The sequence below is a fragment of the Neurospora crassa genome, linkage group VII, assembly GCF_000182925.2.
Source record: "Neurospora crassa OR74A linkage group VII, whole genome shotgun sequence".
NCBI lineage: Eukaryota > Fungi > Ascomycota > Sordariomycetes > Sordariales > Sordariaceae > Neurospora > Neurospora crassa.
The window spans coordinates 3,513,222-3,537,092 of record NC_026507.1 but is presented as its reverse complement, the minus strand read 5'-3'; the positions used below and the strand labels follow the sequence as shown (position 1 = coordinate 3,537,092).

General features: G+C 51.7%; 6 protein-coding genes and 1 non-coding gene across 8 annotated transcripts; 4 read left to right on the top strand and 3 right to left on the bottom strand.

Annotated features, from left to right (window-relative positions):
* Positions 1-877: 877 nt before the first annotated feature.
* ph7 (P-type ATPase) lies at positions 878-5,178 on the top strand. The gene is made up of 4 exons (XM_954465.3): positions 878-1,719; positions 1,793-2,014; positions 2,093-4,109; positions 4,169-5,178. The coding sequence occupies exons 1-4, from the start codon at positions 1,436-1,438 to the stop codon at positions 4,922-4,924; spliced, it is 3,279 nt and encodes a 1,092-aa protein (XP_959558.3). The 5' UTR covers positions 878-1,435; the 3' UTR covers positions 4,925-5,178.
* NCU08146 (hypothetical protein) lies at positions 5,064-6,771 on the bottom strand. Its single transcript, XM_954464.3, has 2 exons — positions 6,343-6,771; positions 5,064-6,235 (listed from the first exon to the last, which is right to left on the bottom strand). The coding sequence occupies exons 1-2, from the start codon at positions 6,499-6,501 to the stop codon at positions 5,405-5,407; spliced, it is 990 nt and encodes a 329-aa protein (XP_959557.1). The 5' UTR covers positions 6,502-6,771; the 3' UTR covers positions 5,064-5,404.
* Positions 6,772-7,249: 478 nt separating this feature from the next.
* NCU15294 lies at positions 7,250-7,335 on the bottom strand. Its single transcript has one exon. It is a non-coding gene; the product is annotated as a tRNA-His (tRNA).
* Positions 7,333-9,581, bottom strand: NCU08145 (coenzyme A transferase). The gene is made up of 3 exons (XM_954463.3): positions 8,984-9,581; positions 8,007-8,910; positions 7,333-7,947 (listed from the first exon to the last, which is right to left on the bottom strand). The coding sequence occupies exons 1-3, from the start codon at positions 9,276-9,278 to the stop codon at positions 7,473-7,475; spliced, it is 1,674 nt and encodes a 557-aa protein (XP_959556.3). The 5' UTR covers positions 9,279-9,581; the 3' UTR covers positions 7,333-7,472.
* A 246-nt stretch (positions 9,582-9,827) lies between these two features.
* On the top strand, positions 9,828-11,288 carry NCU17258. Of its 2 annotated transcripts, XM_011397079.1 has the most exons (3): positions 9,828-10,349; positions 10,419-10,808; positions 10,932-11,288. In XM_011397079.1, the coding sequence occupies exons 1-2, from the start codon at positions 10,119-10,121 to the stop codon at positions 10,722-10,724; spliced, it is 537 nt and encodes a 178-aa protein (XP_011395381.1). In that variant the 5' UTR covers positions 9,828-10,118; the 3' UTR covers positions 10,725-10,808; positions 10,932-11,288. The 2 variants fall into 2 exon arrangements, with proteins under 2 accessions (XP_011395381.1, XP_011395382.1); XM_011397080.1 differs by having other exon boundaries at positions 10,419-11,011.
* A 212-nt stretch (positions 11,289-11,500) lies between these two features.
* Positions 11,501-12,988, top strand: NCU17257 (hypothetical protein; the record flags this gene model as incomplete). Its single annotated transcript, XM_011397078.1, has 2 exons — positions 11,501-11,876; positions 11,905-12,988. The coding sequence occupies 2 exons, from the start codon at positions 11,501-11,503 to the stop codon at positions 12,864-12,866; spliced, it is 1,338 nt and encodes a 445-aa protein (XP_011395380.1). The 3' UTR covers positions 12,867-12,988.
* An 8,078-nt stretch (positions 12,989-21,066) lies between these two features.
* NCU08141 (hypothetical protein) lies at positions 21,067-23,043 on the top strand. Its single transcript, XM_954355.2, has 2 exons — positions 21,067-21,550; positions 21,619-23,043. The coding sequence occupies exons 1-2, from the start codon at positions 21,106-21,108 to the stop codon at positions 22,824-22,826; spliced, it is 1,653 nt and encodes a 550-aa protein (XP_959448.1). The 5' UTR covers positions 21,067-21,105; the 3' UTR covers positions 22,827-23,043.
* The last annotated feature ends 828 nt before the right edge of the window (positions 23,044-23,871 follow it).

Below are 23,871 nucleotides of genomic sequence, written 5' to 3'. Positions count from 1 at the left end.
AACACTCAACATTTGCAAATGTCAACGGGCACCTACATCGGCTCCATGCGTTGGGGAACGAGGGGCTGGTTTCTCTTTCGCGACCAACCGCGTCATGTTTGGTGTTTTTCTGAGGATCTCGGCATCGTTATACCGACCTTGATGCCAGAGTGAGAGATTGATGGGAGGGTTAGGGACGTTATCGCAATGCGGGGATGTTTCCTCATTGACTGGGAACTCGTCTGCATCGATGGTTGCATCGGTCGGAGAGAGGAATGGGGGGAAGGGGGGATTTTGGGAAGATTGATAACTGGATGTCTGTCAGCTGTCTGCGTTTCAGTGAACCAACAGCATGTGGAAAGCAGATTGTGTTGTATGATGGAGGGGGAAATAACTGCTTCGACCCGAACGAAGATACGAAAGTTCCGAGCGGAGCGACCGTATTATTCCGGAGTTATCACACTGATGTACTCCTGATCACTCGTACCGGCCGGCTGGGCATGGCGTCCGTCCAGCTTCCGTTGATAGTACCGGACCGGAACTGATCTGTGAAGTCTGCGGGACCGATCACGACCTAAAGTCGGAGGTCCGAGATGCGAGCTCGGCACCGACCGGTAAGCTATCTTGAGAGAGAAGACCAGATGACATGACTTTGTCAGTGTCGGTCAGTGGTAGCAGGGATAGCTCTTTCCCCGGGGACAACTCTGTTAACGTATGCTGCCAAGGATTCTGGAAGAGGCATAGCCACAGCGCCCCCGCCCTTGCCCGCATGCCAGCTTCTCTGGGCAGGAAGCTCGGCGTAGTCGACAATGGCACTTTACTGGCCACGCAACCACGATAGGCCATGATAGGTCACAATATTTCAACCCGCCCCCTCAACTGACCATACTGGCCAGGAACTGCATGCGTATTTCCAAGGGCTTGGATAGCTTGGGGGGGCTCTTGGCTGATATACCAAGACAGGCAGGAGAGGGGAATGTGTCGAGATTGTACTTGTGGTACTCTGTCGGCGTTGTCGGGCTGTGGTGTGCTTGATATGCTCAAACAACAACGGCAGCGATGTTGTGTTGAAGCAGCGTGGCGGGCCGCATATGGCGCGGAGAGATACTGAGTGAGGCCGTTCAGCCAAACAAGTGACAGAGAGAGAGAGGAGAGGAGATGTGAATGATACCGTTTGATATACCTTCCGTGTGTGGACACGGATAGGCTGATCAACACTGCAGCGAGTGAAGCTCCTTCTCGGCGTTGTGAGGTACCTTCCTCTGTTTGCTTCTTTGGGTGGGCGGTCACTTCCTCATTGTTGATAAAAGCCCCCCGCATATCCCGTCACACAAGAGGCGGCGGTTCTCGGTTTCCCTCTTCCTTATCTTCCCCCCCTCCCTTTTTGCTTTCCACTACATCACCAAACTTTGCTGAAGTTCAACCGGCGAGTACATACACCGTGACAGGATATTGAATGGGGACAGAGATCGAACTTGACGTCGAGGGCCAGACGGAGCCTCCTATATGTGGCTTCAAGAGTCCAACAACGTCCAAAACAACCACACGGTCCCCGACCTTGACTACGCTCAACACCGGGACCATCATCGGAGAAGAATGTGAATACCGGGCCAACGACAACGCCACCATTACTACTGCTGCTACCGGAATCGGACCCGGCGATCTCCCGTCCTTCACTCCTGAAGCGGCCCACACCCTTTCGGTGCCGGACGTCTGTGCTTTTCTCAGAACCGACCCTGAGTAATTCCCCTTCGATGCCCTAAAGCAGAAATGCACTACACTCAAAAGTTTGGTCACTTATTTAGTCTTGTAGAAATGGAATCGACAACGATGAAGCTGCCCGTCGTCTGCAGCACCATGGCCCCAACAAGGTTGAGGGTGCCAAGGGTTTATCCCTTTGGACGATTCTCTTAAGACAGGTCTCCAACAGCTTGACTCTTGTCCTCGTTATTACCATGGTATTGTCCTTTGCCATCAGTGACCACATCGAAGGCGGTGTCATTGCTGCGGTCATTCTTCTCAACATCATAGTCGGGTAAGACTGGACCATGTGAATTCATGTCCTTGTTGCCCCCTTGTTAGCCGAGATGCTAACCACAGCCTCGCCCATTAGCTTTCTCCAGGACTATCGCGCCGAGCAAACCATCCAGGCTTTGTACGCCCTCTCGGCGCCTACCTGCAAAGTCACCCGGTCCGGTGTCACTTCTACCATAAAAGCCGAGACACTTGTGCCTGGCGACATCGTCCGCCTCGGCGTCGGCGATGTGGTCCCCGCCGACCTCCGTCTCGCCACCAGCATCAACCTCTCTACCGACGAGGCCCTGCTAACTGGCGAATCCCTTCCCGTCAGCAAGCATGCTGAGCTAGTAATGGCCCGGGATCGTGATGTCCCTCTCGGCGACCGTTCCAACATGGTTTACTCAGCCAGCACCATTACTCGCGGACGCGCCACGGGCATCGTTGTCTCGACGGGCATGGGCACTGAGGTAGGCAAGATTGCGGGCCTGTTGCGCGACAGTAACGGCGGGCGTAACAAGAAGCGCGTCGACAAAGAAGAAATGGGAACCCTCCGCTCGCTGACCGTCCGCGCCCGAAACGGCATGCGCGTCCTCCTCGGCCTCGACGGTACGCCGCTGCAGGTCACGCTGAGCAAGTTTGCTTTGCTATTGTTTGCTCTGGCCATCTTATTGGCCATCATCGTTTTCTCCGTCAGCAAGTTTGACGTCACGGATGAGGTACTCATCTACGGCATCTGCGTCGCCGTAGCCGTCATCCCGGAGTCACTCATCGCCGTGCTGACCATCGCTACTGCGCTTGGCACCCGTGCCATGGCCCGTGGAAACGTGGTAATCCGCAAGCTGGCCGCGCTCGAGGCGGTCGGCGGAGTGACAAATATCTGCTCAGACAAAACGGGAACGCTGACGCAGGGCAAGATGGTGACCAAGAAGGTCTGGCTTGCGAATGGCACTGAGGTCGAAGTCCTAGGGACGACGCATCCTTTTGATTCTACCAGCGGGTCGGTCAGTATTGGGGAGGAAGTCTTTAGCCTCGCTGATCATGGCATGAAAGATCCTGAAGAGGCCATCGGCGAAAAGGGGGAGAATCTCAAGGAGTTTCTGGAGAGCATTGCTCTTTGCAACAACGCGGTTGTCACGAAGGCCGAGGAAGCAGGCACTTATTCGGCTATCGGTGAGCCAACCGAGATTGCGTTGCAGACCTTTGCAATGCGGTTTGGTATGGGAAAGTCGAGTGTGTTGGCTATTGTTGATGGACAGTCACAACAGCAGCTGCTCTTCGAGTTCCCTTTCGATTCATCCTGCAAGAGGATGACGGTCGTTTACACAAGCACAGAGAGCAGCGGCGCTGGTGATAGTTACGCTTATACCAAAGGCGCGCTCGAGGCTCTGTTGCCTTTACTTGACGCTTCCGACGAGCAGAAGGTTGAGATCGTGGCAAAGGCGGAAGCCCTAGCTGCCCAAGGTCTGCGTGTGCTTTGTGTTGCTAAGCGATCCGTCAATGGAGCCCTCTTCCAGGCTGGGGATGACGTCTCTGCTAGTCCCGAAAGGGAGAAAGCTTCGGCGTCGATTGTCCCCGAAAGATCAAGCGTTGAAATGCATTTGACCTTTCTTGGTTTGGCTGGTATATATGACCCTCCCCGTCTCGAGTCCGCTGCAGCGGTTCAGAAGTGTCAAGCAGCTGGCATCACGGTTCATATGGTAACAGGTGACCACGTCAAGACTGCAACGGCCATTGCCTGCGAGATTGGTATTCTCCGCTCGGACAGATTACAGAATGGGACCGAGGTGATGGTGGCCAGCGCTTTTGACAGTCTCTCGGATGCTGAAATTGATGCCTTGGAAAGTCTGCCCTTGGTGCTTGCGAGATGCAGCCCAACGACCAAGGTCAGAATGGTGGAAGCCATGCATAGGAGAAAGGCCTTTTGCGTCATGACTGGCGACGGCGTCAACGACTCGCCCGCCCTGAAGAAGTCAGACGTGGGCATCGCCATGGGACTAAGCGGCAGTGATGTTGCCAAAGAAGCGGCAGATATGGTTCTCACTGACGACAACTTCGCTTCCATCGTTACCGCCATTGAAGAGGGAAGAAGGTTGTTTGATAACATTCAGAAGGCACGTATTTGACCAAGCAAGCGGACGGAAAAGGTCATGACTAACAAGAGAAACTCTAGTTCCTCCTCCACCTCCTGATCTCCAACATCGCCCAAGTTATCCTCCTCCTCATCGGTCTCTCCTTCAAAGACAATGATGGTATCTCCGTCTTCCCCCTCTCACCCCTCGAAATCCTCTGGGCCAATCTCGTCACCTCCTCCTTCCTCGCCCTCGGCCTCGGTCTCGAAGATGCCCAGCCGGACGTGATGCAACGCCCTCCGCACGACCTGCAAGTTGGCATCTTCACGCGAGAGCTGATTGTCGACAAATTCGTCTACGGCACAGCCATGGGCGGTCTCTGTCTGGCGGCCTTCACCAGCGTGGCATACGGCATGTCGGGTGCCGACGGACTCGGCGAGGGTTGCAATGAGGACTGGACGTCTGAGTGTGGCGTGGCATTCAGGGCGCGAGCGACGACTTTCGCTACGCTGACTTTTCTGTTGCTGGTCACGGCATGGGAGGCGAAGCACTTCACCCGGTCGCTGTTCAACATGCATCCCGAGAAGTACTCGGGCCCACTGTCCGTTTCAAAGACGGTGTGGCAAAACAAGTTCCTGTTTGGCGCGGTGTCGGCTGGATTTGTGATCTGCTTTCCAGTCATCTACATCCCCGTTATTAACCATGTGGTGTTCAAACATAATGCCATTACGTGGGAGTGGGGTGTTGTTATGGCTTGTGTGGTTGTTTATGTGGCCATCATCGAGGGTTGGAAGGCTTTCAAGAGGCGAACTTTGAAGGCGAAGATGGTGACTGGGGTTGGTGGAGAGGGTGTGTAAGAACCTTGAGTGATTGATAGTGTACAGGAAAGACGTTTGGCATGCTGTCGGGGACTTGGTGAAGAAGTCTCCTAGGTGTGGCACGTCAGCGATGGTTATGTGTAACGGTTATGAATGATGTGTGTCGCGCAGGGTTGAGAGAAAGGACAACAGATTGTCATTAAGAGTCCTTGTCGGGGTTTCGTTTTCTAATGCTGTGTAGCTACCTCTAAATTGAAATAAAGTAAGCTATGCCATGAAAACGGCATTTTTCCAACGTCGACTGATTGTGAGGATCTTGCACTTCAGGTTGTCACTGCCCTCCGGCCGAGAGTTGGCGCCTGAAGTTTGTTGTGTGTTCCCTTTACAGCACTCATCCATTGAGCCGCCAGTGCTGCGTATATTGGTGGTGTGGATTAGGACTTGGGAAGGGTTTATATACCGGACGGAAGTTCAAGATCAAATCATCAGTCGAAATAGCTTCCAGTTAGCATGGATATCTCACAGCTTACTCTCCCTCTTCCTCATCGGCGAAGCAAACCCTCCCTCGTTCATGTTCCCATCCTGCGCCGCCGCCGCCGCCGCCATCGCTTCACTAATCGCATCCACGCTCCTCAAAATCCACTCACACCCTTCATCACTAGCCAATCTCTCGATCCCCTCCGCCTCCTCCTCACTTTTCCTTTCCTTTTCCCCTTTTACACTCCCCTCACCACCAGACTGACCAGCAGCAGCAGCAGCAAACTCATGCAAATGCGCCCCCTGCTCGACCGCCTTCCGAAGTCCAAACACATGCGACAACACCTGTGGCCCCACGCCCGTCTGCGCACGTAAACACGCAATGGCCACCACGCTCGTCAGACTCCTGCCCACTTTACTGTCCAACCCATTCTTTCCGGAGGGGGGATCACTGAGTAGCGGTCCGTAATGGCTACCGAGGATATGCACAGGTAAATCGGGGTGGGCTTCGGCGAGCTTGGCTTCGAGTTTGGTGTCGAGGGGGGTGTAGATGGATTCCCAGAGCTGACGACCGCGGGCGTGGACGGCGGAAATGTTGGAGGGAGTGGTTTGGCGGGTCGGGGTGCTGGATAGGTGCGGGGAGAGGTCAGGGTGGGCGGAGGAGAGGTGGGACCGGAAGGAGTTGAGGGTGTTGATGGTGCGGGGGATGCCGTTGAAGGAGATGCATTTGAGGCCGATTTCGCGGATGAATTCGGCGGGGGCGAGGAGTGCTGAAGAGGAAGGGGAAGAAGAAGAAGAAGGCCATCGAGAGGAGGCGAGTGTGAGGAGGGGTCCTAAGGAGGAGGGCGAGTTGAGGGTAAAAGTTGCTGCTGCCTGTTTTTTTGGGGGGGGGTTTCAGTAAATTCATGAGTAGAAATAATAGTATAGGGATGGTCTTGAGAAAAAGAAGAAAAAAAGGAAAAAAAAAAAAAAAAACATACTGAAAGCGCAAGCCATGGCTTCTCGCCGTATTTTCTCTCGCGAGCTTCATCTGCGATCTTGGTGTAGACGGCCTCAATGTTGCGCGGCGCCGGCGTCGGACCAGGCCGGGCAAAGGGCGCGTTGATGAGGCCCTTGAGAGAGGGGGAAAGCTTGGACATCTTCCTTCTTGCTGCGAATGTCACTATTTCTCGGGCAGGCGGTTTTAGTCTTATAGTATCTTTTCAAGTTGTTGCGATGCCCGGAAGAGCTGGACGTCGTCGACGTGGCGGCAAGTGGAAGTTGAGGTAAGGCAGGTAGGTAGAGGTAGGTTTTCCAACTTTTGTTACGTGAGAATTAAGGCAGATGAGGTGATGTAGAAAGACTACTTCTTGGCACTTCCCCCCGCGTTAATATCGTTCGTTCCTTCGTATGGATGTGTTGAAACGGGGATAGTTACCCCGGACATCGGAAATGTACACAGTAGGTTGATAGGTGACCGAGGCAGTGGAGTTTCATTCCCCCCCGTTTCGGCACCTAGAAAATATGCCGAAGCTGTGGGTGTTATCTACAACGCCCCTGAAAGACACCAACATGATCCCTGCAGATAACTACACTACCACAAAGCTCCCCTTCTAGAATCGGAAGATATCTTTTGTTGCGAACGGTTATTATCTTGAAATGATGGAAACGCTTGATTAGAGCATCGTTTGACATCGACCGACAGTTGAGTTTATTCAGGCCTGCCTGGTTCTCAAGTGCTATCATGACCATGATCTTAAATTGACCTAGGAAATCAATTTGACAAAATCGTCCCATTCTAAGCTTCTCTCGCTTGTCAACATAGGCGGGTAGCAACATGACGTGATGGAGATGCTTGTTGTTGATGATGCATCTAACGTCTACTCCTGCTGACGTGCGGCAAAAATGTGGGATTGCCAGGAATCGAACCTGGGTCCTCTCGGATCGCTGTGAGAAACCACAACGAGAAGTACTGACCACTATACTACAATCCCCGATATGAAGATGGTATGTTTGGTGTTTGCGGAAACCCTTAACATCTAGGGTAAACAAAACACACGAACTCAGAGATGGCGCTCTGCATGCCGAATGAACCTATACCTGGTTCTATGCATAGACTGCTTTGAATGCTCTATTCCATCGTCTTCAAGTCATCTGCCACTGAAAACACTGCATCCGTCTTGCCCCTCACTTCCTCAACATCTACCCCCGGCGCGATCTCCGTCAAGGTAAGCGTGCCCTTCTTCCGGTCAACCTCAAAAACGCACAGATCAGTGATGATGGTGCTGACAACCCTTGCACCTGTCAGCGGCAAGCTGCAGCTCTGCACCACTTTGGACGACCCATCCTTGGCAACATGCTCGGTAGCCACCACGATCTTGGTGTTGTCCGGATTAGACACCAGGTCCATAGCACCGCCCATTCCCTTGAACATCTTTCCGGGGATCATGTAGTTTGCAAGGTCACCGGCCGCGCTGACCTGTAGCGCTCCGAGGATGGAAACGTCGACGTGGCCTCCCCGGATCATGGAGAAGGATTCGGAACTGTCAAAGGTGGCGGCGCCGGGGACGAGGGTGACACTTTCTTTGCCGGCGTTGACGATATCGCTGGGAATGACGGTCAGTACGCTATATAATAATCTGATGAGGGGGGAATGAGTACTCACGGATCAACTTCGTCGGGCAAGGGGTACGGACCCATTCCCAGAATACCGTTCTCAGACTGGATCCAAACTTGATGTCCAGGCGGCAAGAACTCCGGAGCCAAGGTTGGGATACCGACCCCGAGATTGACATAAAATCCATGTTTTAGCTCCTTCGCCGCACGCCTGGCAATCCTGTTCCTCCGTTCCTGCGCATCCGAGCCCCCTGACTTGGCCGTCTTCGCCTGGTTTTCATCACCACTATCGTCTTGCGACCGCGTCTTGAGAACCTCGACCTGGGATGGTTTCGTAGCCGACACAATACGGTCGATGAAAATTCCAGCAAGGTCCACGTCGTTGGGGTCAATCTCACCTACCTCAACGATGTTCTCCGCCTCGACGATAGCCACCTTTGCGGCCTTGGCCATTAAGGGCGCAAAGCCTTTGGCCGTGTAGCGGAAGACGCAGTTTCCAGCTTTATCAACCTTCCATGCGCGCAGGATGGCTATGTCGCCCGGTAGAGCGGTTTCCATCAAGAACGGTCGGCCGTTGAAGATCCTCGTTTCTCTGGGTTTGCCGTACTCGACTACATTTCCGTCGGCGTCATGACGAACGGGAATCTCGCCTTGCTGGATGAACGTACGCCCGCCAGTAGGTGTGAAAAAGGCCGGAATGCCACTGCCAGCAGCTCGTATCCTCTCGGCTATTGTTCCTTGGGGGCAAAGCTCGACGGCGATTTTGCCAGTGAGATACTTCTTTTCGAGAATCTTGTTGGATCCTAGATGGGACATGATCATGCGATCGATCTGGCCCGACTCAATAAGGAGAGCCAGGCCTCCGCGGCCTTCGGCGCCCGCATTGTTGGATACCGCTGTTAGGGAGTGGAGGGATTCTGGGCCTCTTCGTCGAATTGCCTCGATGAGGGTTTCTGTGACACCAGCCTAACTTAGTATCTGTAGCCATGGAGCTGGAGTGCACTGGACACATGGTCGCCTGCTCACCTGGCACACCACACAAGCCAAAGCCCGAACTCAAGATAACAGATCCGCTCCTGATATCCGCCACAGCGTCGTCGGCGCTGGCATACAACTTGGAATCGCCACGGGTTACTGTCGGGAGAGATTGAGAGCGCCAATGTTTTGAGTAGGACAGACTCCGGACGCCATGCCCTGTTTGTATCCTAATCCGCAGCGAGAGCCTTGAAGGTCTGGTGGCGGTAGAGGTTGATATAGCCCATTGGCGAGCAACAAGAAGTGCCGGCGCTGTGTGTCGCGATGCCAGCGGAAGGCTAGCCATTATCGCCGTCTTTGTTGGCGTTGAAATAGTACGATGCGGATAGTGTGTTGGGAGGCGTGTCAGCAGCTCTATGAAAGCAGAAACAATGCGCAAGTGTACCAGAAATTAACGGCTAACACGGCCGGCGTTTCGTCCCGGTTCCTGAGACACGAGCGGCCATTTGATGTGTTGGGTGTTGCATGCGATTGAGCTCGGCAATTGATTTGGACTCCGCGAGGGGAAAACCTCCAATGGCGGGCGATTGTCGATCAACGAAATCAACACCACATTTGGCGACATGGCGCCAAGACGAGACGTCACGAAGCGGGGCCGAGGTTGACAGATTCATATGTATGCTATCGATTCCCATTCCATTTCGAATCGAGGAAATCAATTGCAGGCAAAGGTGTTCTGGGGGTGGTCTGTTGATAGATGAAGCATATCTTTGATGCGCAAGAGAAAACGAGAATAAAGACAACGAGGAAGACACTTGGGTGGGCGAAAACGGACGGGGGGGACCTCAATGTGACTTATCGGCATACGGTACCTTATCGCCTTGTCTTATTCTTGTAAAGGTGTATCATCCAATACAAGGTCCGAATGCCTTCGATTGACGAGATGCTGTAAAGTAACAAAGGCTTCATACTGCCGTTGAGGTTCAGTACGCAGTGATCCCTATCTTACCTTACAATGGAGTGACGTCATAACCAAAGCTCCGTCCGTCGACAAACACAAATGATCTCCAACTCGGTCGTCAACACATTGGGTGACTGCCACTACCGAAGCCATTTCTCGAGAAAACTGGACCTTCTCTAGTGACACATCATCACCTCAGAAAGAAAAGAAAGAAGAAACCACAAAATGTCCAGAATCTCAGACGCCGTCAAAGCCGACCATGCCCTCATCACCGAGGCGTACCACGCCATCAGCAGTGCCGAACCAGAGGATCGTCACTCGCTGAGAAACAAGTTCATCTGGGCACTTGACCGCTACCTGCGCGTTGAAGACCTCGTCTTGACTCCGGCATTGGAGCAGCATCTGGCAAGTCACGGCCACCAACGACGTCAAAGACTGTCTGATGATTTTGAGAGTGTAAGTCTATCGAAAGAGAAGTCCAAATTGCCTGACTGGAGATTCTAATCACTGTCTCTGACAATACAGATAAACGCCAAGCTACGACACATGCAACGCTTCGATCCCGCCCAAGAAAGCTTCAATTCGTCCCTACACGCCATCTGGGTGGACCTACAACCACATGTCCTCGAGGAGGAGCGCAGCGATCTCCATCGGCTGGAGGACAACATATCAGAGACCGAATCGACCGAGCTCAGCAACAAGTACAACAAGATCAAGGACATGTTGCAGAAGCCATACGGCAAGGACGGAGCACCGGATTCAAGGATCTTGACAGCCATTTTGGAGATGCCCAGACAGGACCTGATTGTTAAGCTTGGGTTGACAGAGTGATGGATATAAGAGGGATATCATTCTTGTTTGCTGGCAAGCGTAGGCTTTGTGTTTAGACTTCGCAGTGATATACTTCCTTCGTGTGTAAGTAATTGTTGTTCTTGTCAATCACGATGCCACTCCAATTTTTCTTGCTTTAGCCTTGTATATTCTTTCCCATCTCCAAATTCGATAATGACAGAATTCCTGACTTGTACTACCCCAAAGGGATCTGCCATGGGCTGCTCCTACCAGCTCGAGAAAAGCACAAGAATAATTGGAAGCTTCGATGACGCCCTTCCTCCTGGTTGCCTCGCCTCAGTCTGCCATCCATGAGCCGGAAAAGAAAACTAGCCATATCTTTGAACAAACCACAGCATAAACATTCTCACAGGTTCACCACAGCTTAGCTACAGTAACCATTTTTACCATCATCAATTGCACGTATACAACCAATCCATTAGCGATATACTCGGATTCCTCTCCCGATAATGTGGTCGGTTGTCCAATACCGACGTATCGCAAAACAAGTAGAGGCTGAAGTCGCATCTGGCCGTCTACCAGGCTTGTACCTGAATTCTAGAGCACATGACGTCGAAGCACCCGGAGACTAGGAAGACACGAATACTGAAGACACTCAACCGCGCAACAACAAAGAAGAACTCATTATTGTTTCGACAATCGGCGATAATGATCCCATCGACCCCAGAAACTGGCCAGTCGCGGCCCGATGCAAGAACATCGCCATCCTGTTCTTCCTCATCTTCGCCCAGGGGTACTCAGCCGGCGCCGAATCAATGGCCAACGCCGACATTGCCGAAGAATACGGCGTGGCCTCGTCCCTCGAAGCGCTCTCCACGGCCATGTACTTGTTCGGTATGGGGTCCGGTGCTCTCTTTGCCGGACCGCTATCCGAAACCTTTGGTCGAAGCCCGGTCTACCTGACCTCTACTTTCTGTTACATCTTTTTCGTTCTTGGCTCCGCCCTGAGGCCGACATTTGGTGGACATGTTGCATGTCGGTACTTTGTTGGCTTGTTTGCGAGCGGAACTCTGGGCAGCAACGGATCGAGTGTACAGGATCAGTTCCGTTTTGTTGGGAGGACATTTGCTTTTCCTGTAATTGCTTGGGCAAACGTTGCAGGCAAGCCTCTCTTTGTCCCGCTATCCAAATGTAACTCACTTGGCTAACATGATAACAGCTCCGGTCATCGCACCAATTGCAGGCGGATTTATCATCGCGGACCCGTACCTCGGCTGGCACTGGACAGAATGGGTAACGCTCGTCATCTCCGGCACCGCTTTTTTGGCCTCCTTCCTCTTCTTACCCGAGACTTATCTGCCCAAACTTCTCGAGTGGAAAGCCGAACACCTCCGCCGCCTCACCAACGACCAGCGTTACGTGTCCGCGCATGCTCAAAACCTCCGACAGAGATCCTTTGCCCAACGCCTGAGAACTCGCCTCTCGCTTCCACTCAAGTTCATCCACACCGAGTCCGTCATCACAGTCCTGGGAGTCTATCTCATTCTGCTCTACACCCTCCTCTTCACCTTTTTGTCAGGCTTCGACCAAATTTTCCGCCAAGCTCATGACCTCGACAAGGGCCAGACCGGCGCTTGTTTCGGCGCCCTTGCAGCCGGTGCCACCTCCTTCATGCTCGCAGTACCGGGTCTCTATCTCTGGGCCCGCCGCCGCGAAGCGCGTCTCGTAAGCAGTACACAGGATGCAAATACCACGCTCGAGCCCGAGTTCCGGCTGTTTCCCGGCTTTGTGGCCGGCCCGCTGCTTCCGGCCGCCTTGTTCTGGCTGGGCTGGACGGACGTGGAGATGATACCCATGTGGTCTGTACTGGGGGCATGCTTCCTTTTCGGTCTGGTCTTGATGGCCCTCTATACCAGCAGTTACGGGTACATTGTGGATAGTTATGGAGTGCATGCTGGAAGCGCTCTTTCTGCTATCACGATGCTGAGGTATATCATTGCTGGTGGCATGGCTTTGGGGACGAGACCGTTGTTTACGGTACCGGGTTTTGGGGTGAAATGGACCATGACGGTCCTGGGATGTGTGGCGGTTGTTCTTGCGCCGGCGCCGTTTGTGTTTTGGAAGATGGGGCCAAAGTTGAGGAAGAGGAGTGCGTACGCTATTAGTTCGTGTGAGAAGTAGTGGGTATTGTGGTATACCTTGAACTTTTCATTGCTGTATACGTTTTGGATCAAAGTTATTAATATTGGACATTCACTTGAAAGAAGTCACACTGTCGTCACAATCGGAAACTAAAAACAAAAATGATTACTCCTCAACTTGAAGATACCGCATCAAAATCCTCTCCTTATTCTCTGTGGATATTATCACCCTCGAGTGTTTCTCAGTTCCTTACACGTGATGACTACGGTGCTATCACTTCGGTCGGAATCTGAATAGTCAAACTGAGAACATAAAGGGTCCCTAAACGTATATCCGGTGGAATTTTCAGAAGAGCCACCTCACTATTGGTGCTACCACAATGACTTCTTGATTGAGGAGAGACGCTACGATGTCCCGCATACTACCTACCTACCTCTACCGAACAAAACACCACATCACTCTTCCCCAAGCAAAGGAACCCATCCTAAAGCCATTCTCACTTCCTCACATCTTAAACAAACCTCTCCTTCTTCGTCACATAGAGTTTCTCCCACTGCGGTAAGGTCCTCACATCTCAAAATGGCCCCACAATCTGTCGTGACCGAGCCATCGGAGACCTCATCAGCAGCACCACCACCACCAACAACAGACACCCATTCCCAACAACCCCAAATCTCACCAGCAGTGACTCGAACAAGAAAGACTAGAGGTACCTTTAGAGTAAGATACGCACGACTTCTCCAACCCCCATCGACCCCAAGTCCCTAACAACGGGGTCGGCCTTCGCCAAAAGCTTACGTCCAGATGAAGAGGCGGAAGAGGAAGAGCATCCGGGAGGAAGGGACGGGAGGGATGCAGATACAAGGGGGGAACAAAAAAGAAAGAAGACAAAAGGGGGGAGGAGGAAGAAGAATAAGAAGAAGAAGAAGAAGAGAGGGAATAAGGGGTTGTAGAGGGTTATATATGCGGGAGGAGATCCTGGTGGAGGAAGAGGTGGATTTTGTTTGGAGTTTCTAACGACTGCTGGTCCGCGCCGACGAGGGAGGGGCGAATTCTTCCAAGTTTTTAACGGCTTGCTATGTGGTTCGCGAGGGGGGAGGGAAGAGGGGGGGGGGGGATAAAGGAGGGTTATTCGGAAGGTTTTGACCTGGTGTTACACACGCACCACGGGCTCTTTCTGTAGAAGTACCTACCTAGGTAGGGAGGTGGCCTTAACCGGTTCAGTCGTGCTTCTAGAAGGCAGTTATGTCACGACTGAGGAGAGCTGGTACGACGGCAGTCACCTTTTGCTTTTTAGTTTTTGTGTTCATTCGATGTTTTGTTGGCAGGATGAAGGTATCAGCGATTGGTATACTCGATGTTTGCGAATGTCTATTACTTGGTGTTTGTCCTTTGGACGGTTCTCCTATCTAACCAGATATCTTGATACTTCAGAACCGAGAGGCCCTGATCCCTTGCTATGTGGTCCCCCTTCAACCGTGTCGATGTCATCATTATTGATTGCGGTATGGAGCCCTTTGTTTATCTCGGGGTCTATTATACCTCGTATGTGCTTGAGTAATACACACGTAATGGAGGACAGAGGTGGTTTCTCTTGTCTCGAAACACAGCACCTAGACACCGCGTTGGGAAGAACAGAAGCTAACATATGCTAACCTTGACTGACTGTGGCTATTCCATTCTACCTAGTAGAGGTAGACAAGATTTCCCAGTTGCAAGTTACAACCCGGGGCGACAGTCGAATACGGTTCGCCAAATACGTAAAAAAAAAAAAAAAAAAAAAAAAAAAAAAAAAAAAAAAAAAAAAAAAAACCAAATGCCAATCTTGAGGAAGCAATATACCTACGACCCAAATCCTCCTACACCACATACATACCTTCGCTATAGAGGGTAAGCAAATGGATGATCCGCACGGGTTCTGCCTCTTTCCTTCCCCTCCAGTCCCCTCCCCATCCCAGCTCAGCTAAGTCAGGATCCGAAAGCATAAGCACATGGCAGATATCTAGTGTCGATAGATACACTACCTACCTCTACCTAGAAGGAATTATGTCATAGGTAGGTAGTGTAGAACAATCCCACTGCAGCTGAAAAGACGACTGGACTCAGACAAGAAGAGACGTCGTTCGAATGAACGAACCTTGTATGGTAAAGCTTGAATTGAATTGAGTTGAGTTTGAGTTGCCAGAGTGAGGCTGACAAAAAAAACTCGCGCCATCAACACCTACCTACACTAAAACCTAAAACCTAGACGTAATAACCTAACAAGGTAGGTAAGGTCCAGTTTTGGGGAGAAGACATAGGTTAATGAGGACCTCTTGGAGGAGGGGAAAGAGTTTCACGTGCAAGTTTTAGTGTCCTAGTGTAGTTGTATGTAGTTCAAAAGCGGCGGCCAGGAACAGGAACAGGAACAGCAACAGGAACTGCCCCCGGCCACAGGCCTCATCAACGAATCGGCGTGCGCCGTTCCACTGGTTCTGGTTCTGGTTCTGGTTCAGGCCCCCATACTAAGTAAGGTATGCAGTACATACATACATACGGGTTGAGCCATGGTGCTAATGCAAGGGGCAGGAGCAGGTACACTATGTATGGTACACTGTAGGTAGGTATACTAGGTAGGTACAGCATGGTGAGCAGCATGGTGACCAGCAAGTGGAAGCAAGAAGCAAGCAAGCAAGCGGACGACGGAAGTGAGATCGGCCCTCGGCGAGATCTTCCGGAAAATCTTCACCCCAACCCCCAATTGCCACACTACCAATGAGAAAGGATTCCGAGAGACAAGCCAGGGGGGGATTTCCCACATGGCAAATTAGACATAGTCCGTCATTGAGAGAGATTGACGAGGTGTGGTGTGGTGTGGTTCGGTGGCTGGCGAGATGGCGAGATGGCTATTACACTACACTAATTGAGTTGAGAAGAAGTGGTTTGGTGTTTGGCTGGCTGCTGGCTATGGGTTCGGTATTCACATGTCTGCTCGAATCTGTTATGGTGTGAAGTGTACCTAGTGTAGTAAAAAGCCACAGTGACTGAGTCCAAGCAACAAACAATTGCCGGCAAGGAAGCCGAGGAGGTGTCGTCGTGATGACCGAGCATGGACCTGCACCGATGCCGGCCGAGCTTCGGAAAGGTATTTATAAGATTGGATACGAGGCACGACGCAGAATGGAAGCAAGGTACCATACATCATACATATAGTGTAGTAGTGTAGATGCCCCCCCGGCGTCCTTTCTGTCCCCGTCTCTGAGTCCCCTCGACTTCAGTTCCATCATGGTGTTGAGTAATGAGGGACTTGGAAGAAGAAGAAGAAGAAGGAGAAGAAGATCGTCGGCTGGATCATCCCACCATCGATCGATGCAAAAACAGGTACCGAGCTGGATTAATCAGATCTGCGCGCAGCAGTTACTATGACATGACCGATTCAGATATTCCGACTGTGTTCGATCCCAATTCAGCTGTGTGGGGAGTCTTTGAGCCAATGACGGAGTTTCTTTTGCCTGTACCGGGCCGCCCGGATACTGAGGGTTAGGGTTAAATAGCGCTAATTGGCATTAGGTGTTAGGGTCAGTTCCATGGGATGCAGGGGGCTGGGGGCTGGTAAGAGGTCCCCTCCCCCCCTCCCCCCCCCCCCCCCCGATGGAAGAATGGGTCTTTTGCGTTGGTTACGAAGAAGTGTTCATCTGGTCGTTGTAAATTCAATGTTTGAATGCGCATATGGGCAGAAAATGGTATATGATACCAAGTACTCAATGATCGTAGCAGAGATCAAAGACAGCATATGCCAAGCTTGGTGTCTTAGATATTGGCGATCTGGCAGCGAGAAAGTTCAGCAGGTGGCTGACCCCACACAGTCGGACTGGAATCGAGCACAGTCGGATTACCTATCTTGGTCAGCCATATTATCTGATGGCGAGCAGGGACGGAACAACCAACATTCTTCGGGAATATTTTTTTTTATTACGGGTCATTTATCGGATATTTTTCCTTCCTTTCTTTCTTTTCTTTCTATGTCGAAGGCAAAAAAATCCTAGTTGAGATCGACTTCCCCAGCATCAGACAAACTCGTGGAGGAAATTACTGCGTACAATTCACAGAGTTGGGACTGATGGTGTCATAGCATGGAAAGTATGTATGTATGGTGGTTGGTGTTGTCTTTTCGATTCTTCAAAGTCATCTCTCCGGCCCTGGAGCCGATGCACCTTTCATGCAGGTACTGCCGCAATGTAGTGTACACCACACCATCAAGGTATGTAACGGTGACGGAGCAGGAAGGACCGATCAAGCCAGGGAGAGGCAGACTGGAGGGACCCTTGGCCCTCGAGCGAGAGCTTGGGCGCAAGCGAGGAAAGGCCAGACTCTTGTCCACTAGTGCAGTGTAGACGACCAGGTACATGCTTCCAGGAACATTCTGGTTCTGCTGAAGATGCTTCGATTGACGATCGCGAGAGCGGCATCGTCGGAGCTCATCTCCTCATCGGGTAGTTGATCCTTGGTGGAGAGGGCTTGATGTACAAATGTATGTACTTTACATATGCTGCCAAAAAAAAAAAAAAACGGCTGAATGGACGAATCACGGATGGACTCAAGGTGGTTTCCGCACTGCAATCCGCCAATGCTCCGAATACATAGCCTCCGCGGAAGCAAGTTTGGGAACGCACGAGTCTTTTCGCTTTCCTCGTCCTCCGCCATCGGATACATATAGTGGACGCGTTAATGTTATAGACGCGAGAGTAGAAGCGATGGCTCAAGTTTACCTAACCACACGGCCAGCCAACGTCAAGAGAGGTTTGCCTGCCGCTCACTAGGTAGTACTAGTTCTACGGCAATAGTCCGGAATTAGGGAGAGCCGGTGTCCGGAGTCTTTGAGCATGACAGCTGAAGCAGCCAAGGTTCCTCTAGGTATAATGTAGGAAGTTTAGTTCTTTTGGAAGCACCGCCCACCGGCGGCTGGTAGGAAAAGAAGCTGTGATGGGTCATAAGAAGCTGTGATGGGTCATGGTCATTAAACAGAGAGCTACTAGAATTTGGTCCTTCTTGTGCAGCTAAGCTATGTACCCTCCAACCGCGGGTCAGGGAAGGTGTGACCCGTCCCCCCGACCCTCCGTCTGAGTCGTGACTAGATCTGAGTTTTCAGAGCACGCTTTCATACCTCTGATCGATGCTATCGGGAATAAGCCCGTTATGTTAATTCTCGTTCCTTTTTTTTTTCCCTTTTTCTTTCTCTCGTGTTATTTTTTTTTCCTTTTGTTGGCGTTGTGATGCACTTGCATCATTGGATTCTTGCAGACCCTGTTGACCCCATTATCACCGTCGTGTAAGCGATTCGTTCCCTCTGCTAAGACTTTTCTAGCCTGCTCAGTAAAGTACACTAGCAGCATTTACGCACTATGCGCAGCTGACCTGCTAAGCAATGCGCACCACTGCATACCACCGCAAAATCCCAGCTAGCTCAGGCTTCACCGCAATGACGAGCATGGGGTGGACGACATGACCCACGATGCCTCGGATGCTGCTCTATAACACTTTCAAATCTCCATGTTGTAGTCTCTCTCTCTCTCGGTGTCGGAGTTTTGCAAGCCACCATTTCCAGGCCGGCCGATACTTATATCAAAGTCTAATAAGACCTTGACCTTCGTTTGTGGGCCCGAGTTCTAGATCCAACCACTGACAATGGCCGACCAGAAACAGATCGGAATTGAGTCGAGTCACAGCCGAGGATGAGGTGCGAGTTAGGATGGGTTGCAATGAGAATACTCCAATGCGACCATCTACATATGCAATGTGAAGAGAGTCTGGACGAATTCCGTCTAAAGTGACAACGTAACATTAGCGTTGCACCGCGGGCGGACGCTATTCTTCCCCGCCATCACCGCCGTACGCCCCAGTCCTTGACAATGACTGTTGATCAGAATGCTGCTTTGGTTGTTGGGGTGTGTGGGGTGAAATTTCTGTGCGGAGGTTGACCTTCAGTTGGCCTGGGGATGCCCTCATGCAGCAAGGGAAACATGGCGCAAGAACGCCTCGCGGCTGTCAATCGTCCCACGCCGGGGACTGAATCAACCTCAAGATCAACATCTGGTGAGAATCCTCGTCGCGCATCCTGATACATAGCTTAGACTACCCTAATCTCCTCCACTTTCTTTATCGGTCGCCCAAATTGCCCTCTTTTGGCCGTTGTCATTGCCCTGCCCTCTCTCCGTTGGTCTGTTATCTTGTGATCCGTTTGGTTGGCTGCAAGAGACGGACTATAGTTCGTTTGGCGCCTGATTGTGATTGCCGGCGTCGTTGGTCACCGTGGCAGCTTCAAAGGATCAAGCCGTTCGTCGTCGTGAGCCTTGTCATTCTGTCCTTCTTTCTTTTCTTGCTTCACCCCTCATGGTCGGGCCAACAAGGACAAGTCCTAACCCATCAATTGGTAATCCGGAATCTGTCTCTTGTTGTTGACCGGGGTGTGATTCAAGCTCAACGGGCCAAAAGATACAGCCCACCCGTCCAGCCATCCGTCTGGGGAGGAAGTCTGGAAGCCCAGTCAGCCAGGGCCTAACAAGCACTCGGTCTGGAGCACCTGATTACACGTGGTGCCAGTCCTGCACCAAGTCACATTGATCCTCCATTGATAAACCCTGGTACCACTTTTGCTCCCACTAGGGACTAGATAGGATGGATCGTGGAAAAGGTGAGTGTTGCCATTCAAACCAACCAGGCGCGCGCCAGTCGCCAGAAGCCTTGGAGAAATCGGTTGTGGCTTGTGATCACGGCATTGGGAGGACTCGAGCAGAGGCCCCATGCCTGCAACACCAAAGTACCCAAGACACACGGAAGCAACTGTGCTTTTGATCGTGCGTAACACGACCGAATTGACGGATAGTAGAGGAGGAGGAGGAGGAGGGGAAGAGGGGAATAGGACCGGGGGGTGGTGTTTCCTTGATACTGGAGCTGCCGCGGGGGAATATCGACGTCAAAGACGAGTATACAAAGAAGGCTGGTAAAGGGACGGCAAGAACTTGGAACCATAAGACAAGTTGCTAAAGAGATGGCGGGTGATTCTCGCCAACATCTTGTTGGCTGCCCACGATAGAAAGAATGAAACGAATGGTGGTGTTTTGATTGCGTAGATGATGGATGAAAGGATCGGCAGCAACGTTTCCCGCCGCCAAGCTTTTCAAACCCCAGAGGAGCTGCCCGTCGTCTGGTCGTGAGAAACGAGCAAGACCACAACGCCAGCGTCTCGTCTCTCGCACGTCACGTCATCGCCGTCACTCTTCAGTGTACCCACTGCACTGGCCCAATGTGCAGCGCCAGTCTAGCCGCCCCGGAGCCGCCGTCCAGTCTTGAAGAACAGTCAGAACCTTGACTTTTGGCGCAAAAAGCGATCTCCGGGGCTCTACACTAGCAATTTGTCCGTTTGTGTTTCCGAAATGCACTTTTTTTTGAATCGTCCTCCACCGTTCGTCTCTCGTCAACTTCGGGCTCCATCTTTTGGTTGTCCAGACCAACGGGTGGGCCTAGTCTGGCTGGAGACCAAAGTGGACACACACATGGGATGCGATCGCGGAAACACAAAAAAAAATGATCAGATCCCTGCAAGTATCAGTTACACTCTATGGACGCAGCAAGGGGGGTGCGGTGTGAGTAGGTAGCAGCAAAAACGAAGCTGGAGTTGAACCATGACATTTTTTTTTTTTTTTTTTTTTTTTTTTCTTTCGGGGAAATGCACTAAAAAAAACCGAGAAAAAAAAACAGAGTTTTACCAACTGGCGGCGGAGAGGCTGGGACCCAAATTTCATTCCCCCCCCCCCCCCCCACTCCAAATGCAGTCCCGTCACTGGCAGGCGCTGAATGTGGCCCGTGTGTCTCCATGCCCGGCTTGTGTCTCTCTCCGCCCGCGGCCATGGTCTAGTGGCAGCAACGGGCAAGTGTCGTGACTGTCGTCAACTGGCCCAGCTCTTGTGACCGACCTCTATCCGACGACGGGCACGCATGTACCTAGGTAGAGAAGTGAACCTAAACTGAAGCAACACATAAGTCAACTACCCCGCGCTCCCTCCCGTCCCGTCAAACTGGAACTTGTTGAAGGCTTGCAAAAAGAGCCCAGTCCAGTCCAGTCCCGTCCCGTCCTCCGAGTCGGTAAAGCTGGGCAATTTATATTTTACACACAACTAAGCGAACTGCCACCATCGTCACCTACCTCTACCTCTACCTACAGTACCTCCACAACTCCTGTAGAATAGGCCAAGGTCGCGCCCCCGGCCACACCTCACCCACTCACAAACACACACTCACCATGCCAACCCGACTGCTACCATTGCAGCTCCCTCAAAAGGTGGAAAGAGAAAAGGCTCGCATGCTGGAGCTCCTACAGCAAAACTACTACTACAACAATGACGCCGATCACTCTTCCATCTACTACACCCACACCTCCAGCTCCTCCTCGTCCGACATCGCCTCACCACTGCCCATCACACCAACCTTTTCGCGCCCCAGCCACTCGCGTTGCTCTGGTTCGACCTCTTCGCTCGAGAACATCATGTCTCCGAATGCCTCCTCCGAGTGCCCCATCTCGCCATTACAGCAAACGCATACCAACAAGACCAACAAGACCCAGCTCCCCGACGTGCAAGAGTCCCCATTGGAGAGAAATTCGGTCGACATCTATGAGGACGAGGACGAGTACGACCTTTACTCGGGTGCAGACGAGGCCAGCCTGGGGGGTCTTTACGATTGCCTGTGTAGGTCCCACCAATAACAAGATATTGTCCGTCCCTAAACTCGGCGTAGCTAACACGACCATGACTAGGCGACGAGGCATGCGACCACCACAACGATGTGGCCCGCCCTTCCATGACTTCAGAGTCCGACTGCGACCTCAGCTTTTGGGGCGAATTGGATTCCAGCGATAGTTTAGCATCAAAAAAGAGGAGGCATGGCTCAGATGCCGGAATGTCGTCTTGGAGTTCGAGAATAGGGTCAAAGCTCCCGAGCTTTCCAGGGTGGGGATCCACGTCGAGGCGAAACCAGTTTGCTTCTGCACCCCCCTCCGTCTCGTCGCTTGTCCAGCGTCCCAGCATCTCCCGGACCTTTTCCCGTGCCGCCTCGAGCAGGTCATCGTCGATATCCCCTTCGATGCGACGCCCTTCTGAGCAACTGCAACAACCACAGCAACAACCACAACCGCATTTCACCGAATCACCTCTTCCCACCACCCCTGCGCTCTCTTTCTATGGCAGCGCCGACGAAACTGTTTCTCCTGCTTCCCCGCTTCAGGATGCGCAGGTAGCCGCTGGAAAAAGCCTGGAACGGGAGCGTGCCTTGGCTGCCACTCCTCTCCTGCCCCCTTTATTCACCGAAAGTCCAGCAACCCAAGGAAACGCGCAGTCGCTGCAAACATCACCTAACCCCCAATACTACCCTACGCCACCGCTGAGTTCCAAGGCATCAGTAGCATCGTTCCGCCGCGCAACTGCGAGTACCATCAGTGAACTACCTTCGCCGCTTCCCTTTCTTGAGGACCAGGATGCTTGGTCAGATCGTCTAGGTCACGCCAACTTTACGATTGAGCCCAGGCCCTATGTACCAGACACGGCGGATCTGGCGACATACGAGGCCTTCCGTGCTGATTGGAACCAAGCGAGGATCAACTTCACCAAACACCTTGTCCGGACTGGAGAACACTACGGCCTGACGTCAATCACGTACGGTTATACCCAAGAAAAATGGGCAGAGTTGGAGCAGGAATGGAGCCGGGCTGAGGAGGATCTTATTCAACGACTGGAACCACAGTTGACCAGGGCGACTACAACACTGCTCCGTCGAGCTACTGAAGATGTGCTCCCAGCTGCCGTCCCTGAAATGTTGACGGATGAGGGCAAGTTTCCGGACCGCGGCGATGTGGACATTGTTGGGCCAATGGTCCGCGATGCGGTCATGGCCGGACACGATGATAAGAAGAACAGCGCCTCCCTTTGGCTCAAGAACATCGTGGACAAAGTGGGGCGCCGGAAGTGAAGCGAAGCAAAGAAAAGCATCATGTGCCACCCACGCTGAATAGGGAGGCAGAGTACCGAATCACTTTTTAAGAAAGCCGTTGGATACTACCCTCTCTTTGTTTTTTCTTGGTCGATGGATGGACTGGAAGCGGACAAACAGCCTGCTTCTACTATCTGGACCGACGCACACCTCACTCACCTTTTTTTTTTTTTTTTTTCTAACGATGTTGACGACTTGATGATACGTGCCACGACACCATGCTAGATCTCTTTGGGGCTGGTTTCATTTTTTGCATACCAGCCAGTCCCCATATTCTTGTCTGTTTTCTTTTAATCTGCTGTCAAAAAGATACCCCATTAGCTTTACGACGTTTTGTCTTTTTTTTTTTTTTTTTTTTTTTTTTTTTTTTTTTTTTTTTTTTTTTTTTTTTTTTTTTTTTTCGAACCAAGAGTTGTTCATACATACATATCCGGGATGTACATTACCCTTGTAATTTTTCTGTTTTTGTTATTCCTATCAGGCCGGGTAATACATACACTCTTTCAACCTGCCTGTCTGCCCCTCACTTTTTCCTACTGTCTCTCCCCCATCGCATCTCTCAATGCTATGAAGTGGCAGGTTTCACACACACCAGGCCACACACACACACACGCATACACATGTGTATCACGGTTACACATCTCTACACTCTCGTCTCAGGTACTACACACACCCACTTTTGAGCCAAAGAAAATCCTGTATCTAAATAGCTACTTTGTCTTCTTTCTGGATAACAGGCTATGTATCAGTCTAGAGATAGTTAGAGGAAAGACAAAAAAGATGACAATACTGTACATATACCCAAGACTTGCTCTTGCCTACTTGCTTCTTGACTGCTACGAACCCTTTAAGATACGAACGTGACTTGATGCATAACTGAATGGTGGTGATGGTGGTGGAGACTTTGAGAAAAGATAGGTAGGTACTGTGAGTTAATCGAACTGCTCGGAACGGTCCGTCCGATGTGGAAATGTTGTGGTACATGTTACTATGTATGTACAACCGCACGAGCGCGGGGAGAGAG